Source organism: Salminus brasiliensis, chromosome 8, assembly GCF_030463535.1.
Source record: "Salminus brasiliensis chromosome 8, fSalBra1.hap2, whole genome shotgun sequence".
Lineage (NCBI taxonomy): Eukaryota > Metazoa > Chordata > Actinopteri > Characiformes > Bryconidae > Salminus > Salminus brasiliensis.
The window spans coordinates 18,965,305-18,981,823 of NC_132885.1; the positions used below are offsets into that span (position 1 = coordinate 18,965,305).

At 42.8% G+C, this 16,519-nt stretch overlaps 1 protein-coding gene across 14 annotated transcripts in view; it reads left to right on the top strand.

The window, feature by feature from the left end:
* The window catches only part of mycbp2 (MYC binding protein 2), a 60,903-nt gene that overhangs the window by 42,017 nt on the left and 2,367 nt on the right, over window positions 1-16,519 (top strand). For 7 of the 14 annotated variants that reach the window (XM_072685973.1, XM_072685975.1, XM_072685971.1 and 4 more), the window contains 29 exons: window positions 114-338; window positions 1,162-1,294; window positions 1,436-1,555; window positions 3,333-3,497; window positions 4,976-6,592; window positions 6,723-6,892; window positions 7,848-8,092; window positions 8,207-8,374; window positions 8,477-8,634; window positions 9,426-9,625; window positions 9,763-9,912; window positions 10,062-10,222; window positions 10,315-10,471; window positions 10,690-10,914; window positions 11,032-11,097; window positions 11,323-11,562; window positions 12,064-12,153; window positions 12,259-12,339; window positions 12,439-12,705; window positions 12,793-13,076; window positions 13,200-13,296; window positions 13,398-13,517; window positions 13,812-13,913; window positions 14,106-14,234; window positions 14,963-15,095; window positions 15,204-15,307; window positions 15,622-15,810; window positions 15,928-16,035; window positions 16,120-16,329. In XM_072685973.1, the coding sequence (XP_072542074.1) occupies window positions 114-338; window positions 1,162-1,294; window positions 1,436-1,555; window positions 3,333-3,497; window positions 4,976-6,592; window positions 6,723-6,892; window positions 7,848-8,092; window positions 8,207-8,374; window positions 8,477-8,634; window positions 9,426-9,625; window positions 9,763-9,912; window positions 10,062-10,222; window positions 10,315-10,471; window positions 10,690-10,914; window positions 11,032-11,097; window positions 11,323-11,562; window positions 12,064-12,153; window positions 12,259-12,339; window positions 12,439-12,705; window positions 12,793-13,076; window positions 13,200-13,296; window positions 13,398-13,517; window positions 13,812-13,913; window positions 14,106-14,234; window positions 14,963-15,095; window positions 15,204-15,307; window positions 15,622-15,810; window positions 15,928-16,035; window positions 16,120-16,329 (6,114 nt within the window). Of the gene's footprint in view, window positions 1-113; window positions 339-1,161; window positions 1,295-1,435; window positions 1,556-3,332; window positions 3,498-4,335; window positions 4,435-4,975; window positions 6,593-6,722; window positions 6,893-7,847; window positions 8,093-8,206; window positions 8,375-8,476; window positions 8,635-9,425; window positions 9,626-9,762; window positions 9,913-10,061; window positions 10,223-10,314; window positions 10,472-10,689; window positions 10,915-11,031; window positions 11,098-11,322; window positions 11,563-12,063; window positions 12,154-12,258; window positions 12,340-12,438; window positions 12,706-12,792; window positions 13,077-13,199; window positions 13,297-13,397; window positions 13,518-13,811; window positions 13,914-14,105; window positions 14,235-14,962; window positions 15,096-15,203; window positions 15,308-15,621; window positions 15,811-15,927; window positions 16,036-16,119; window positions 16,330-16,519 lie in introns of all 14 variants that reach the window. The other 7 variants (XM_072685982.1, XM_072685981.1, XM_072685972.1 and 4 more) reach the window with 6 other exon arrangements.

Below are 16,519 nucleotides of genomic sequence, written 5' to 3' on the forward strand. Positions count from 1 at the left end.
TTGGATTTTTGAATTGATGACGGCCTGTTTGAACTGCCTAAACGTGTGTTATACAGTAGGGTACCATTTGTTATTGTGATGCAGATATTGACCTGTGATCTTTGGTTTTGCAGGAGGCCAGGCTCCAGTCAGATGAGTGTATAAGGGAGACCAATGGCCGCCCCTCACACGAAGCCCCCATGCGCAACCTGGACAGGGTGGGCCTGGGTGGCGGACCAGGTCTTTATAAGGTAGTGAAGACCGGCCCCTCGGGTCACAACATCAGAAGCTGCCCAAACCTTAGAGGTATCCCCATTGGAATGTTAGTTCTGGGGAACAAAGTCAAGGCAGTAGGCGAGGTATGGACTCCCAACTGTGTTCTTTTGGCTGCTAGTAAATAACTTAGTTCCCAGATTTCGTGCTGTCTTGCCAGTGCTGCAGTCACGGCCAAACCAGTTTCCTTTTCTTCTCTGTGTCCCTTAAAAGACTAGAAATTGACTTGTGTGTAACTTCCTCTTGAAGAGACAATACATTTATATGCCTCTGGTGTGGATGTGTGATCATTCTATGCATATTAAAATTCTCTCATAAGTAACACGCATGGCTTCAGCTTTTGCTCACGTTCTCTTTCAATAACAATCCAGTACATCTATTTGAAACCGGGTGAATGATACGGTGCATCATGTGATCTCTAAACCTTATGAACCAAAAGGCTGAAGTCATCTCTTCAATGACCTTCTCTGCCCACTCTGAGTGTTTCTTCCTTTAGCACATTTGAATGCTCTCCATGCTTTGCCATGGAGGTGGCGGAATGTGCCTCTTCCTGCTCAGTCTCTCCTTAGAGGGTGTGGTGTGTCATGCTGTCTTCTAATGCCCCTCCTCAGAACCACTGGCTGCTTCTCAAGTGTGCACTTACAACTTGCTTCACCAGTATTCCCCTCAACAGTCACATTTAAAGTAGAACAGTGTCCTCTGTGTATTTGTAATAAATCACTTGATACTGATGGAATGAATGGTAGTTACCTTACCTTACCCTAATGCATTTCATTTTTTAGTGTCCGTGTCATTTTTTTTTTTTTTTTTTTTTTTTTTTTGTCCTTTGAGAACCACCTTTTACACCAGTTTGAATGGTCCTGTGTTGTGAGGTGAGGTGAGGAAATAAATATGTTTTCTGTGTATCAGGTAATTAACTCTGAAGGTACATGGGTGCAGCTGGATAAGAATAGTGTGGTGGAGTTCTGTGAGAGTGATGAGGGAGAGGCCTGGTCCCTGGCCAGAGACAGAGGAGGAAACCAGTATCTACGCCATGACGAAGGTAAACACCACACCGCACCCACAAAGGAAGTTGTGTGTTAGAAGTACATTCCTAAGCCAGCCTTAGGCATACAGTACACAGGTCTGGTGGATAGGAATTGTTGGATGTTAAACATACCTTTTTTTTTTTTTTAATTTACAGAGCACGCCATCCTGGAACATGGTGCTCAGACTCCTCCTCCTAGCCCTTTCTCCGTGCAGGCCTTCAACAGGGCTGTGAGCAGCAGTGGAGGCTTTGATTATGGCATCTCCAACAACAAAGGTGAGAAAAGAGGATCTTGGGAACACAAGAAAAAAATGTGGTCTAATAAGGAGATTACCCTTAATTCTGCCTGGTTAACACTGCATAGCCCTACCTATTTCTATGCAAACCTTTGTATGTTATTTCATGACATCTCTCACCTCTTCAGATGATTCTATTATAATTTTTATTCATTATTTGATATTTGAAACCTCTTAAACTTCATTAAACCACCGGCAGCTCAAGAATTACATATCTTTGCATCTGTACCTTATGCAAATAATCTCTCTCAATAATCATTAGGGTGCAAGAAGGATCACAGAGGGTAACTAGTTTACCTGTTGTGTAGCACAGTGATCTGGGTGATTTTTTTTTTCTGGATATTGAATTGTTTCAACTAAACCATTTTTGTTGTGTGTATTTTTTTTGCTTGTTTTTTAATTGTAAAGCTCTTGCCGCCAGATTAACATACACAAACACAGTGGCTAATCTTGCAACCACTGACTAGCGGATGTTTTAAGGGTTATGTTTATAGTGTAAATTAAGTGACGGTGTAAATTGACAGCTCTAATTTTTCACGTTTCTTTATTACCCTTTCATTTATTTGTTTATTTATTTTATAGTTATTTATGCCAATAAGAGCAGGTTAGGGTAAAGTATTTATTACTGTATTATTCTAACTTGCACATTCTAAAATAAGTCTGTAGTCACAACCGAATATATAAAAGCAAGGAGAATGTTTTTGTGATTGAGGTCATCTGCTGCTACTGTAATATTTATAATATTCCAATTTCATATTTGGAAGAATGGCTACAAATCACAGATTACTGTGTTGGTACTCCTCCCCCCTACCATTCCTACAGTGATCCTTTGTTTGTTTGTTTTTTTGTTTTTTTTGTTTTGTTTTGTTTTTTAAACACAGACTAGATTAGCATTTATAAGAAAAGAAATGTGTGATTCAATTACACTATACCACAATTACAATTACACTATACCATGACATATATCGTATTCCTAAACATCTGATGCCACATATTATTGCTTTTTAAAAGGAATAGCATTTACTTGAGGGAAAACAGATAATTTTCTCGGGTTTCTGAAATCTTTTACTTCTGTTGTGCATGCTCATGTGTCATTGTGTGCCATGGCTAGCATCAGTGCCGTGTATAGCGTGCATGGGCAGAAAACTCTGTGTGCTGCAGTCAGGTCTTACCAAGTTTTGCCCCATCGCCTCTCTCAGCTAAAGACTTGGATTAAGGCCTGACTCTTTTCATACTTACTTACTTTCTTCATTCACTGCTGCTGAGTGGTGCTCCCATAGACCCTTGCTTTGGTGTCTTATGGGCTTTTCATCACTGCATTGAGCTTAGGTGTCACAATTTATAGTTCACGGTGATAAGCTTGTGATAGAACCAAAGTTAAACATTTTTGCTCTGCAGTTATGCCCTGCTGAGTCAAAGATGTCAATTAATTCTGAACTTCTCAAACAAATGTAAACCAGCAATGAAATTTGATCCACTAGGAAGTGATGAAAGAAAAGCTAAGAAAGTGTTGCAAAGGCCAGTGCCTTATCCTTGGCCTGGTATATACTGTTGCTGAACTTTCAGAGGTGTGATTCTTTTAAAGCCGTCTTACTGTCCCCAAACCCTTTACCTATTACCCCATAGTTCAACTGACCCACTGACACCCCCTTGTACTGCCAGTGAGTGTGTCTGTGTGGGTCGTTGACTAGCGTTTTTTATGGTTCCTCTTGAGGATCGTAAAAGCTATAGTCTTCCCGTTGTCTTCCACATTACAGGTGACCGGCTGAGTGCCATACTGAATTCCATTCAGTCTGGGCCTTTCCTCCCAGCTCCCTCCGTATTTGAGCAAGCCGCCAAACCTCCCTCTTCCCTTGTCCACAGCCCTTTTGTGTTTGGACAGTCCCTTTCCCAGCAGCCTCAGCCACAACCACAGCTTCTGAGTAAGTCTGTCTGTCTGTCTGACAGTGGTGGTGCTTGCTTGCACAGGTGCTGCTTGTATTTGTTTTTGATTTAGTGTTTTGGTTTCTGGGTTATTTGCATTCTGTTTAGGCTTAGGTCCCCTGCTCTTCAGTCTGTCTTACCCCTCCATACTGGCTTGCTGTATCTGCTGTATCATTAGGTCACACTTTTCCTTCTCATCTTGTAACCATTTGAACCATTTATTTTCCCCCCTAAATGTCTCCTGCTGTTATATTTGCTTTTTATTTTAAAAGGTTGTATTCACCTGACTTATTACACATCATCAGTTTATTGCTTTTTTGTTTAGTCTGATTTACAGCATATGCTTTCATTATTTCATTATATATATATTTTTTTTACATCCGACTTTTAACAGGATGAGGTATTAGACATTCTAACTCTCTTTGGTACTAAACCATCCGCTACGTAGTAGAACCGCACAACACTAATACTTGGTTTGAAAGTGTGAATATAGTAATTAGCTAGAATAGGTTTGAATTGAATTGATTGAATAGGTACGAGTCTGTTAGGTATGAGGTGGTTCTTCAACCAGTCGTTGTAGGTTCATGCACAATCTGAGATCTAAATACCACCCTACCCTCCCCTTGGCTTTAGTGTTTTCTTTCCCTTCCAATGCTTATATGCTCTTTTCTCTCCTCGCTTTCGCGGTCTCTCGCACTCTCTCTACTTTTTTAGTCTTCCTTCTCTAGTCTTTCTCCTCCTGTCTACCTGTCTGTCTTGTCCCTCTCCCTCCCTCTGATAGTTTGCTTTGGTTCAACCGTTGTTGCTTACTCTCCTTGCAACTGTTTTCCGCTGTAGATGCTTCATCACGCAGCCTCGCTTCACGTGAGCGTGTGCACAAAAGCAGTGTGACTGGGCCTGGCACCGCTCTCTCATCTCTTGCTCTCAGACAAAAGGGTGGGTAATGCATGCCTTTCCTGGGAGCACCCAGGGGACTCACTACTGGGATGGGCCTCGTCTCATCCACTGCTCCATGATCTGTGTACTTTCCCTTAGGTATCGGTATGGAGTATATAGCCCGTTATATTTCTACAGCATTAGAGGTACTGGCGCAATACTCAGCTCTGTCAGGGTGCGCTCTAATGACTGTAGAAATATTTTTGCGTCATTTAACTTTGATTCATAGAGTCGCAAATACATAATGTCATAATTAAATGCGAATGAATGAACTGAAGGTCTAACTAGGGTTTCGGTGGGTTATTGTCATGTTCCTCTCATTTCCGTTTTTTCATGCTTTCTGTCCCTCATGTTGTTTACAGTTTCCTTTTTCCCCCTTTTCATTTTCAGGTGTCATTTTATTTTAATGTATTTTAGATTTTATTTCTTCTGCCAGACTGTGAAATTTCTGAAACCGTAAAAAAGTCTATATGCTGTGGGATTCCTTCCCACATGTGCATATTGTATATTTTGGTAATCGTTGGTGTGTTATGGCATTTAGGTGAGCGAGGGAATGCAGCAGCACGATCCATGTCTCCATCAAGCAAGCACCATCAGGAGAGTCGCTCACCCAAACTTGACAGTCGCTCCAACCGCACTGCTGACCAGGGCAAGATCAAAACCATTGACGGCATGTCCGCCAGTGAGGCTCTCATCCTCAAATCAGATACAGGCAAACTGCGTTCTGACTCTCACAGCCGCTCACACTCACCCAACCACAACACTCTGCAGGCCCTGAAAGCTGATGGTAGGAACTCCGGCCTTCGAGCAGAGTCTCCAAACCCAGGTTCTCGTTCTTCATCACCCAAACAGAAGACACTCAATTCAGGCAGGTCAAGTCCCTCTGGCACAACTTCCCCACGATCTTCCTCTCCACATGATAAGAACTTGCCACTGAAAGTCAGTCCCTCCTCGAAAGCCCGTCTAGACCCTCCCCGTGAGCGATCCAAATCTGACTCTTACACCCTGGACCCAGACACGCTGAGAAAGAAGAAGGTACCCCTAACGGAGCCACTCAGAGGAAGGTCTACATCACCCAAACCAAAACTTCCACCCAAAGAGGGAAAAGGGGGAAGCAGCAATGCGGAAAACCGTGCCCCATCCCCTCATGTCGTCCAGGAGAACCTCCACAGTGAAGTGGTAGAAGTATGCACTTCCAGTGCACTGTTGTCTAATGATGTCAACGACGAAAATGCAGAGTTGCATAATGCTGAAGAGGGCTCCTCTAAAGTACACTTCAGCATTGGAAAGGCTCCTGTCAAGGAGGAATCGGAGAGTCGTTCTTCCCCCAAAGTCAGCCGCAAAACCTCTAGCAGACACGTGCGGCCAAAAAAGGACAAGTCGGGTCCACTCTTTAAGGGGGAGACTGTGCGTCTTACTGAGCCTGCCAAACAGGCCATGTCACCCTCTGTGGCAGAATGTGCTCGAGCTGTCTTCGCAGCTTTCCTCTGGCATGAAGGCATTGTACATGATGCAATGGCTTGCTCCTCCTTTCTAAAGTTCAACCCTGATCTCACCAAAGAGCATGCACCCATTCGCAGCTCCCTCAGCTGCCAGCAAGGCCTGGATGAGAAGGAAAGCAAGCTGAAGAACCGTCACTCCCTGGAGATCTCGTCTGCTCTCAACATGTTCAACATCTCACCTCATGGTCCTGACATCTCCAAGATGGGCAGCATCAACAAGAACAAGGTTCTCTCAATGCTTAAAGAGCCACCATTACCTGAGAAGTGTGAGGATGGGAAAGGTGACCTTGTATCGTATGAGATGGCCAGCCACTCATCCATGAGGTCTAAGTCTCTCCTGCCTCTCACTCTCCAACACCTGGTGGCTTTTTGGGAGGATATTTCTATGGCAACTATTAAGGCTGCCACGCAAAATATGATTTTCCCCAGCCCTGGTTCTAGTGCCATTCTGAAGAAGAAGGAGAATGAGAAAGATGGTAAGAAAGCTAAGAAGGAGAAGAAAAAGAAGGAGAAAGCAGAAGTCCGCCCTAGGGGGAACCTCTTTGGGGAGATGGCACAGCTGGCCATGGGAGGCCCGGAGAAAGACACCATTTGTGAGCTGTGTGGGGAGTCCCATCCATACCCTGTTACCTACCACATGAGGCAGGCCCACCCAGGTACAGCAGTGGCTTTTTATTCAAAGGTCCTTGAAAATATTTAGTATACTAAACCATTTTGTAAGAAGAGAAGTGGTGATTGGAGGTGGATGTTGTGGCTTCTAGTTGATTTTGCTCTGAACTCTTTCAGGCTGTGGGCGTTATGCTGGAGGCCAGGGCTATAACAGTATTGGCCACTTCTGTGGTGGGTGGGCAGGGAACTGTGGAGATGGAGGCATAGGAGGGAGCACCTGGTATCTGGTTTGTGATCGCTGCAGAGAAAAGTATCTGAGAGAGAAACAAACTGCAGCCAGAGAAAAGGTAAAGCTCTCGTTAGTAAATTTCTATATGCACACTCAGCTTGAATGTTGTATCTGTGCACAGTTTAAGATCTCATACCAACAAAGTCACACGGTTATAGTCAATAATGCGGAGACCCTCCTCACATAGGAAATGTCCTATTTCTTCCTTTTGTGGTGACACAAAATCTTAGATTGCTTGCACACAGACCAGACCTCAGGACTCTTTTTGGTCCTCCATGGACTGAAAGCAGCACTTAATTGACTATGATTCATATTGGACTGGTCTGTCTGCTAGAACACAAGACAGGAACTCTTTAGGGTTAAGTATTGAAGAATGTGACCCTGCTGACCCTTGTGCTACTACGAAGCTAACTGCCAGTCTGCAGTACCTTGACTACGGCAATTCAATTAGCTCCAGCATCCAACCACCCCCCCATAGAGCTGTAGATGGTTCCCTTAGCCTCAGCCGCTCTCACACCTTAGAAGAAGTTAGAGGGCTGGGACACATCTTGTTGACCAACAGCAGTTTTTTTAGGTTGGATAGTGAATACTTTTTTTTCTATAAATATAGTATGAAAATATTTAAATTATAGTTTTTTTTCTTTAAGCTTTCTAGGCAGTGGCACAGTGACACAGTAACTGTGTGATCTCAGAACAAACAATTTGGTGACTAGGAATTTAAACAAAACAAACTCAAACCATCTCATTAGTTTGGAAAGTTCTTCTGGTTTTATACAATTGGTGTTATTTTAATGTTAAGCCCTCCCAGAGAAGTAGATGTTGTTACAGCAGCAAAGGTTAATACTGTTACTATTTAAGAAAAAATGTTGGATGAGTAGATGTCTTTGCTTCATTCTGTTTCTTCTAATAGCCAGAGATGTATACCAAATACCAGTCTCATAGTCATTGCCTGTAATTTGTGTTATACCTACAACGTTTTGTGGGTTTTCCTTTTTTCTTTTTTTTTGGTTCAGGTGAAGCAGTCCAGGAAGAAGCCTCTGCAGGTGAAAACTCCTCGGGCACTTCCCACCATGGAGGCTCACCAGGTGATCCGTGCCAATGCCCTGTTTCTACTGTCCCTGAGCAGCGCAGCTGAGCCCAGTATGCTGTGCCACCACCCACCCAAGCCCTTCCACACACAGCTGCCTAGCCTCAAGGAGGGTGTTTCTGAAGAACTGCCCAACAAAATCGGCTGCCTGTATCTGCAGACCCTGGCTCGGTATTTACCATAATCCTGTTATTACTGGATTAAACGTTTCTCAAACATTTACTCAAAACGTGACCTGGTGCCTGACGTTTGCTTTATCACTTCTGTTGATGTCCTCTGTTGCAGTCAACACACTGAGAATTTTGGCGCATACCAGGACGAAAATCTGTTTCAGGATGAGATGCGCTACTTGAGATCGACTTCTGTTCCAGCACCGTATATTTCGGTCACACCGGATGCTTGCCCTAATGTTTTTGAGGAACCGGAGAGTAACATGAAGTCTATGCCACCTAGGTAACAGCCATGAGCCCGCTTAGTTATTCCCTTTACTACATGAAGCAAAGATGAGCTTTTGATGTAACCCTGTTAACCCCACCCCCCTTCACTCTTTGGTAGTCTGGAAACCAGCCCCATCACAGACAGTGACACAGCCAAGCGGACAGTGTTTCAGCGCTCCTATTCTGTGGTAGCTTCTGAGTATGACAAACAGCACTCAGCCTCCCCAGCACGAGTGAAAGCCGTGCCCAGGCGGAGGGTACACAGTGGAGATGCGGGTATGTTCTATGTGAAATCACTGGCATGTCCTTAGTACTGTTACCACTGGTTTATACATCAGTATTGCTTTCTTTTTTTAGTTTGCTGTTTACATAAAGGGTCATCTGATGTGCCACTAAAATTATATTTGATGTTTAGTAGTAGTGTAAATGGGAGAATTTCTGTGCCAATATTTTAACTGGTCATAATTTAGCTAGTTTAACTAGTTTAATACCAATAGATGTAAGTCCTGTTATAGCTGACCGCCTTTTTCCAAAATACACAGTTTCTGTTTTGATGACAAATGCACTTGGAGATTCAGCCTAGCCTGCCCTTATTTGTGCGTTGCCTTTAAATGTTTAGTATTCACATATCCAAGAAGCTGACTTCCAGCTAACTTCCAGCAATTTAGAGGAGTGTGAGGACAAACTCCCTATCAATTCACCTGACTTTAGAAGAAACATTTTAATGTGTACGTCTTTCAGTTTAAATATGTGTGGGCGTTGGTAGATCTAGGTGCTGATGATGTAAGGTATTGCTGGATATTATTGAAGATTTAAACAGGCTTCGCTCCAGTATGTTCACATTTTAACCTCGTTAAAAACGATAGGAATTACAGGTTCCGATTAAATGCATGCAATTGGTTTAGTTAAGTAAACATCCTCCAGCTTTAATTATGTTAATGTCTTTTTGTTCATGACCATCTATGTTTTAGTCAACACACTGATATGTGAATATTAAGAGCTTTAAATGTGAGGCGTTTTAGGCATTAACTGCATTTAGGTTAACTGTATCATTCCCTTTTCTTTAGAAGTGGGCTCCTCCCTCTTGCGACATCCTTCTCCTGAGCTCTCTCGTCTGATCTCAGCCCATGGCTCCCTCAGTAAGGGTGAAAGGAATTTCCAGTGGCCTGTGCTTGCCTTTGTCATTCAGCACCATGATCTGGAAGGCCTCGAAGTGGCCATGAAGCATGCTCTGCGTAAATCAGCCTGCAGAGTGTTTGCTATGGAGGTTAGTGATGACTTAGTCACATACTCTGTCTATTAAGGGGTACATTTAGCAACCCTCCTCCTTACTTTAAGCATATCCTTATTCTTGCCTTCACGTTGTACAGTTCCATTAAGTGGATTCTCTGTTTTTCTTGTCAGGCATTCAACTGGCTTCTGTGCAACGTGATTCAGACCACGTCTCTCCATGATATCCTCTGGCACTTTGTGGCATCTCTCACCCCATCTCCCTCTGAACCAGAGGAGGAAGAGGAGGAGGACAACAAAGGGAACAAAGAAATTGTGGAGCAGGTAAGGCAGATTGTTAAAACACTAGTTAATTCTTAGTCTTTTCGGAATCTAAAATGCTGAACATATTTTCATCATTTTGTGTTAACAAGAAAAACAAACAAACAAAGAAATGTGTTGCCCTAACTGCTGCCTCATCTGTTGTGTGTCAGGAAAAGGATTTGGGTGTATGTGAGCATCCACTCTCTGACATTGTCATTGCTGGAGAGGCAGCACATCCACTGCCCCATACTTTCCACCGGCTCCTCCAGACGATCTCAGACCTGATGATGTCTCTACCCAGTGGTAGCTCTCTCCAACAAATGGCTCTCAGGTAACTGGTCCTCTGCAAAATACTGCCGTGTAGCCACCCATGTGTTCTGTGCAACTCAAATCTCTTGATACTGAATTTTAAATTATTAATAGGTGCTGGAGCCTCAAATTCAAGCAGTCAGACCACCAATTTCTGCATCAAAGTAACGTGTTCCATCACATCAACAACATTCTCTCTAAATCGGACGATGGGGACAGCGAGGAGAGCTTTAACATCAGTGTGCAGTCAGGATATGAAGCCATCAACCAGGTTTTTTGATTTTCCAATCTGTGTAGCATATAGTTAAAGCTCAGTAGATTTACCACAATTTTGACTGTATAATATTGAGTAATATTATGATATGTAATTTAATAATACCGAAAATCAAATCCTGACCTCAAATTAAACATCTCAATTTGAAAATGTGTCGTTACACCCCTACTAATAATAGATGTCCTGAACATTTTACCTTATTTCTTTGGACACAGGAGCTGTGTGTGGTAACCTGCTTGAAGGACTTGACCAGTGTGGTGGACTTAAAAACTTCCAGCCGGCCAGCTATGATTGGCAGCCTGACTGATGGTTCCACTGAGACTTTCTGGGAGTCAGGGGATGAGGACAAGAACAAGACTAAGAACATCACCATTAGCTGTGTGAAAGGCATCAATGCCTCTTATGTGTCTGTACATGTGGACAACTCGCGTGACATTGGAGTAAGTTTGAGACATTGGAGTGGTCTTATAGTTCTCCCCTGTTTGTAGAAAACACAGATGTCCAGCTAGTTGACAATAGTGTGTACATTCATGTTCTATTTTTTTTGTGTCCATTAGAACAAAGTTACATCAATGACGTTCTTGTGTGGAAAGGCGGTGGAAGACCTCTGCAGGATCAAACAGGTATGTTAAATAATATTCACTTTATTCCTTTAATAGCAGGCCTGAATACCTATCTAAGCCAGTAAGCCCTTAGCTGTGTGGCTGTATTCACATTTTCAGAATTTCAAGGCAAAACCAGCAACTAATGTCAAAGTTATTTCATATCATCATATCATCTCTGTCCTTGGTGTATTCTTCTGCTGGTTTTTCATGATCTTTTTAATCAGTGTATATTTGTTGTTTCAGATTGACCTGGATTCAAGACACATGGGTTGGGTGACCAGTGAGTTGCCTGGAGGAGACCACCATGTGATCAAGATTGAGATGAAGGGTCCTGAAAATACACTGAGAGTTAGGCAGGTCAAAGTGCTTGGCTGGAAGGAGGGTGAGAGCATCAAGATAGCTGGACAGATCTCTGCCAGTGTGGCCCAGCAAAAGAACTGTGAAGCAGAGACCCTGCGTGTGTTCCGTCTTATTACTTCACAGGTTTGTGTTCAGATAAAAAATAAAAATAAACATCTGAAGTTTCTGAACTGTAAAAGCATGCAGCAATATTCTCTAGCTGTGCCATTACTTCCCCTTACGGCTCGTAAGATGCCATGACGCAACAAGAGTATTTCTCTGCATTTATTTGTGCCTTCAGAGTAGTAATGTTTGTTGCATTGTTTCTGTGTACTTCACTTCTGGTCTTAAAGGATCAGAGTCCAGCACAGTTTGCTGATATTCACTGCATAAACACACTTAATAGGTCTAATTATGTGTGTTTAAGGAAAGGAAATCATCAAGCTGTGTTGGATTTAACTTGTACAATAATTTGAACTTTTGAGTCAAACCAAAACATTCAGTGTTATTTTATAGGGGGAAAAATACTGAAGCTGTTTATGACCCCCCCCCCCCCAAACACACACACACACACACACACTTGCTTTACACTCGCACATAAAATAGTTCTTGATTAAAAATTAGAAACCAATGTCATTTGTGTAGGTGTTTGGGAAGCTGATTTGTGGGGATGCAGAGCCTACTCCAGAGCAGGAGGAGAAGAACCTGCTGTCATCTCCTGAGGGTGAAGATAAGGTCAGCATCACAGTCTGTCATAACCTCTAGAACTAATCTAACTGATTGTGTGTACATTTATTTGAATGTGTTTTGTTTTTTTGCCCCCCTCCCTAACTCACTCAGGCACCATCTGACGCTGACTTGAAAGAACACATGGTTGGCATAATCTTCAGCAGGAGCAAGCTCACTAATCTGCAGAAACAGGTACAAGATCACATTAATGTTGTCTGTAAGCTAATATCTTCCTTTTGTACCACAAAATTAAAAAATGCCAAATCTCTTCCACCTTTAATTTGTCCTCAGGTATGTGCCCACATTGTGCAGGCCATTCGCATGGAGGCTACACGTGTGCGAGAGGAGTGGGAGCATGCCATCTCCAGCAAGGAGAATGCCAACTCCCAGCCTAGTGATGATGATGCCTCTTCAGATGCATACTGCTTTGAGCTGCTGTCCATGGTACTTGCCCTCAGTGGATCCAATGTGGGCAGACAGTATTTGGCTCAGCAACTCACCTTACTACAGGATCTCTTCTCACTCCTTCACACGGCCTCACCACGCGTCCAGAGACAGGTATGTCTGGGTTCCTGACTTTATCTCGCGCTCACCTGAAACTAGCATAGTCAGGTTTTAGGGTTCATAACACTGTACTCCTCACAGGTGACCTCCCTGCTCAGACGCGTCCTTCCTGAGGTCACTCCTGTGCGCTTGGCCAGTGTGATTGGAGTGAAGGCTTTGCCACCAGCAGATATCAGTGATATCATCCACTCCACTGAGAAAGGTGACTGGAATAAGCTGGGAATCCTAGACATGTTCCTGGGTTGCATTGCCAAGGCCCTCACTGTACAGCTAAAGGCCAAAGGCACTACCATTGTTGGCACAGCTGGCATGGCAGCCGGCAAAGGCGTCACAACTGTCACATTGCCAATGATATTCAACTCAAGGTAAGCTAGTCTTGAAGTGCTACTTTAATCTTAAAAAGATTTCCAAGATGCAAGTCTAAGTTATGGAATGAGCCTAGATGTGTTAATAAGGATCTCTTTTGTTTCCCTTTCTGTTTTGTGTAGTTACATCCGACGTGGGGAGAGTCACTGGTGGATGAAGGGCTCCACCCCACCCCAGATTGCTGAGATCATCATTAAGCTGGTTAAGGATATGGCTGCTGTTAGTATTCATTCTCAAAATGTTGTTTTTTTTTTTTTTTACAGACTTGTTAATTCCAGATCTTGCTAGGTGGATCACTCACACACATTTATTCTTTGCAGGGTCATCTCTCAGATGCCTGGTCTAGAGTGACCAAGAATGCCATTGCTGAAACCATTATTGCTCTCACTAAGATGGAGGAGGAGCACCGCTCACCAGTGCGCTGCATTGCTACCACGCGGGTATGATTAAGCTTTTCATTACTCAGTTCATTCTGTTCCACTTGAGTAGAGGTCAGATTAGTTGGTGTTCTTTAGCAAATCTGGCCACTGAGCTGTCAAGCATGGGCTGGGTGGAGTGCACTGCACAGATGTCCTGTGTATCCTCAGTAGTATCAAGTATGGAATTGTAAACACCTAAAAGTCCTCAGTTCCAACAAAAGTAGAATGTTAAAAAAGCAAAGACTGGCAGCTACAGAGGTTGTCCTCTTTTAATAAAGATTGTAAATCTGATGTATTCATATTGTTTATCCACAGCTTTGGCTGGCTCTTGCCTCTCTGTGTGTGCTGGATCAGGACCATGTGGACCGGCTGTCCTCAGGCCGCTGGATGGGCAAAGATGGCCAGCAAAAACAGATGGTACAGCACACAAAGTCTAACAGGCCCCTGGATGAACAAAGAGCCATTAAAAAAATAAATAAATTATATATATAATATATATATACATATACACACACACACACACACACACACACACACACACACACACACAGTTACTTCATAATCCTACTGCTGAAAACGCCTTTTACCCTCGTTTATGTTTGTTCACAGCCTATGTGTGATAACCATGATGACGGAGAGACCGCTGCCATCATCCTGTGTAATGTGTGTGGAAACCTGTGCACTGACTGTGATCGCTTCCTCCACCTGCACCGCCGCACACGCTCCCATCAGCGACAAGTATGCTCTCATTCATGCTAGAACTGCATGAAATGGACATAACATTCAGGTCACATTACCAAAAAAGGAATATGTAAATGGCAGAGTGCGCGATGGAGGGTCATTCATGACTCCGAAAGTCTAAAAGTGTGAGAAAATTTCAGAAATCAGCTGAGCAGGGTAGCATGATGAGTAAAACTATGCTTACAGTCTAAAGGTAAAATTGTGTGCTCCAAAAATACTTGTTTCAGCCACAAGAAACAGAACTTTATCTCACTGTATGCTTTCAGCAGTGGAGATACTTAAAAATGCTGCCTATACACACCTGGTTATTCTCCTTTCACACTGGGTGAGCTGCTTCACGTAGCAGATGCCCTGAATGTATTAGTGTGGGTCAGTAAAATCCGATATAGTTATATGATTTTGCAAAAAACACAAACTAATTAATTTTTACTTCATTATTATTGAACAAATCCTTGAAATGGTGATGTATTGTTCTTGTTGAACCAGTCTAACCTAATTGCTAAAGCATTTATATGTAGATATTATGTTTCTGCTTCTATGGTAATTTTTTAAGGGTAAAACAGAAAATGAAGCACAGTTAGTATTGCCATTACAATTAACAACCTTTATATTGTGTAAACTCCCATCATGTAGTAAATTAGTATCTTCAGTAAGTACTATGATTTAATACTAGTGGAACTGAGGATTGTATTGTTCTGGTTGATATATCATCTGGCTGTTTGCAGGTCTTTAAGGAGGAAGAGGAGGCCATTAAGGTTGATCTGCATGAAGGATGTGGAAGGACCAAACTCTTCTGGCTCATGGCACTGGCTGACTCCAAGACAATGAAGGCCATGGTGGAGTTTAGAGAACACACAGGTATGGTAGCCTGATGCTTAGTGCTGGTGGAATTGTGTTATGCTGTATTCCTATGATGTGAACTGTTTTATGTTCACTCTTATGGCAATGACTCCCTCTGTGTCTCAGGTAAACCTGCTTCGAGCAGTTCAGATGCCTGCCGCTTCTGTGGCACCAGGAATGGCACGGAGTTGTCTGCTGTGGGAAGTGTCTGCTCAGACCCAGATTGCCAGGTACAAAGCTTTTTTTTTTTTACTTTTCTAATCATATTTATTTTAATAAACATATGGTGTATTTATTAATATGACCTATTTCGTTAAAATTACATTCCTTCATGGCATCAATGTATAGGTCGCCTGTGTAAAAATATTAATCTTTTACTTTTAAATGAATTAGCAAAACCCATGTGTTGGGCTGTGCTCCGCTCTCCCGTACATTGTAGTAGTACTACAAGTCTGTGCCAAATAAAACAAATGCATCATAAGGATCTGTAATTGTAATATGACCATAGTGACACCTTGACGTGTGATTGTGTGCGTGTGTGTAGGAGTATGCAAAACTGGCCTGCAGTAAGACCCATGCGTGTGGTCACCCTTGTGGTGGGGTGAAGAATGAGGACCTGTGTTTGCCCTGCCTACATGGTTGTGACAAGAGCACTGGCTGTCTCAAACAAGATGCTGATGACATGTGCATGATCTGTTTCACTGAGGCTCTGTCTGCTGCTCCTGCCATCCAGGTACTGGATTTCTTGTAAAGAAAAACAACTATTGCCACAGAATAAGCATCTGTGTCATTCTTCATTACAATGTCACAACTGTACTGTAGTTCTTTAAATGTTTCTGTCTGTTCTCAGCTGGACTGCAGCCATGTGTTCCATCTCCAGTGCACACGTAGAGTCCTGGAAAACCGTTGGCTTGGGCCCAGGATCACATTTGGATTCATGTCATGTCCTATTTGTAAGGTATGTGATAAGGTATAAACACATGAAGTGAAGAGTGAAGAATTTCAGGACCATTTGTAACACTTTTTTTTGTTGTCTTTCCAGAACAAAATTAACCATTCAGTGATCAAAGATCTGCTGGATCCCATTAAAGAGCTCTATGAAGATGTAAGGAGAAAAGCTTTGATGAGACTGGAATATGAGGGCCTGCACAAGAGTGAGGCCATCACAACACCTGGAGCCCGCTTTTACAATGACCCTGCTGGATTTGCTATGAATAGATATGCTTATTATGTTTGCTACAAGTGCAAAAAGGTGAGTTCCTCATGGTTCTAGATATTTAAATATTAATTTTAAACTATAACCTTTTAGGGACAGTGTCCCAGGCAGAGATTACGCCTAGTCTTGTACTACAGAGGGTTCTAAATGGTAATTCTCCATTGAAAGTAAAATTTAGTTTAGGACTAGGCTTAATCACTTTCTAGGAAACCAGCCCTTAAATTTG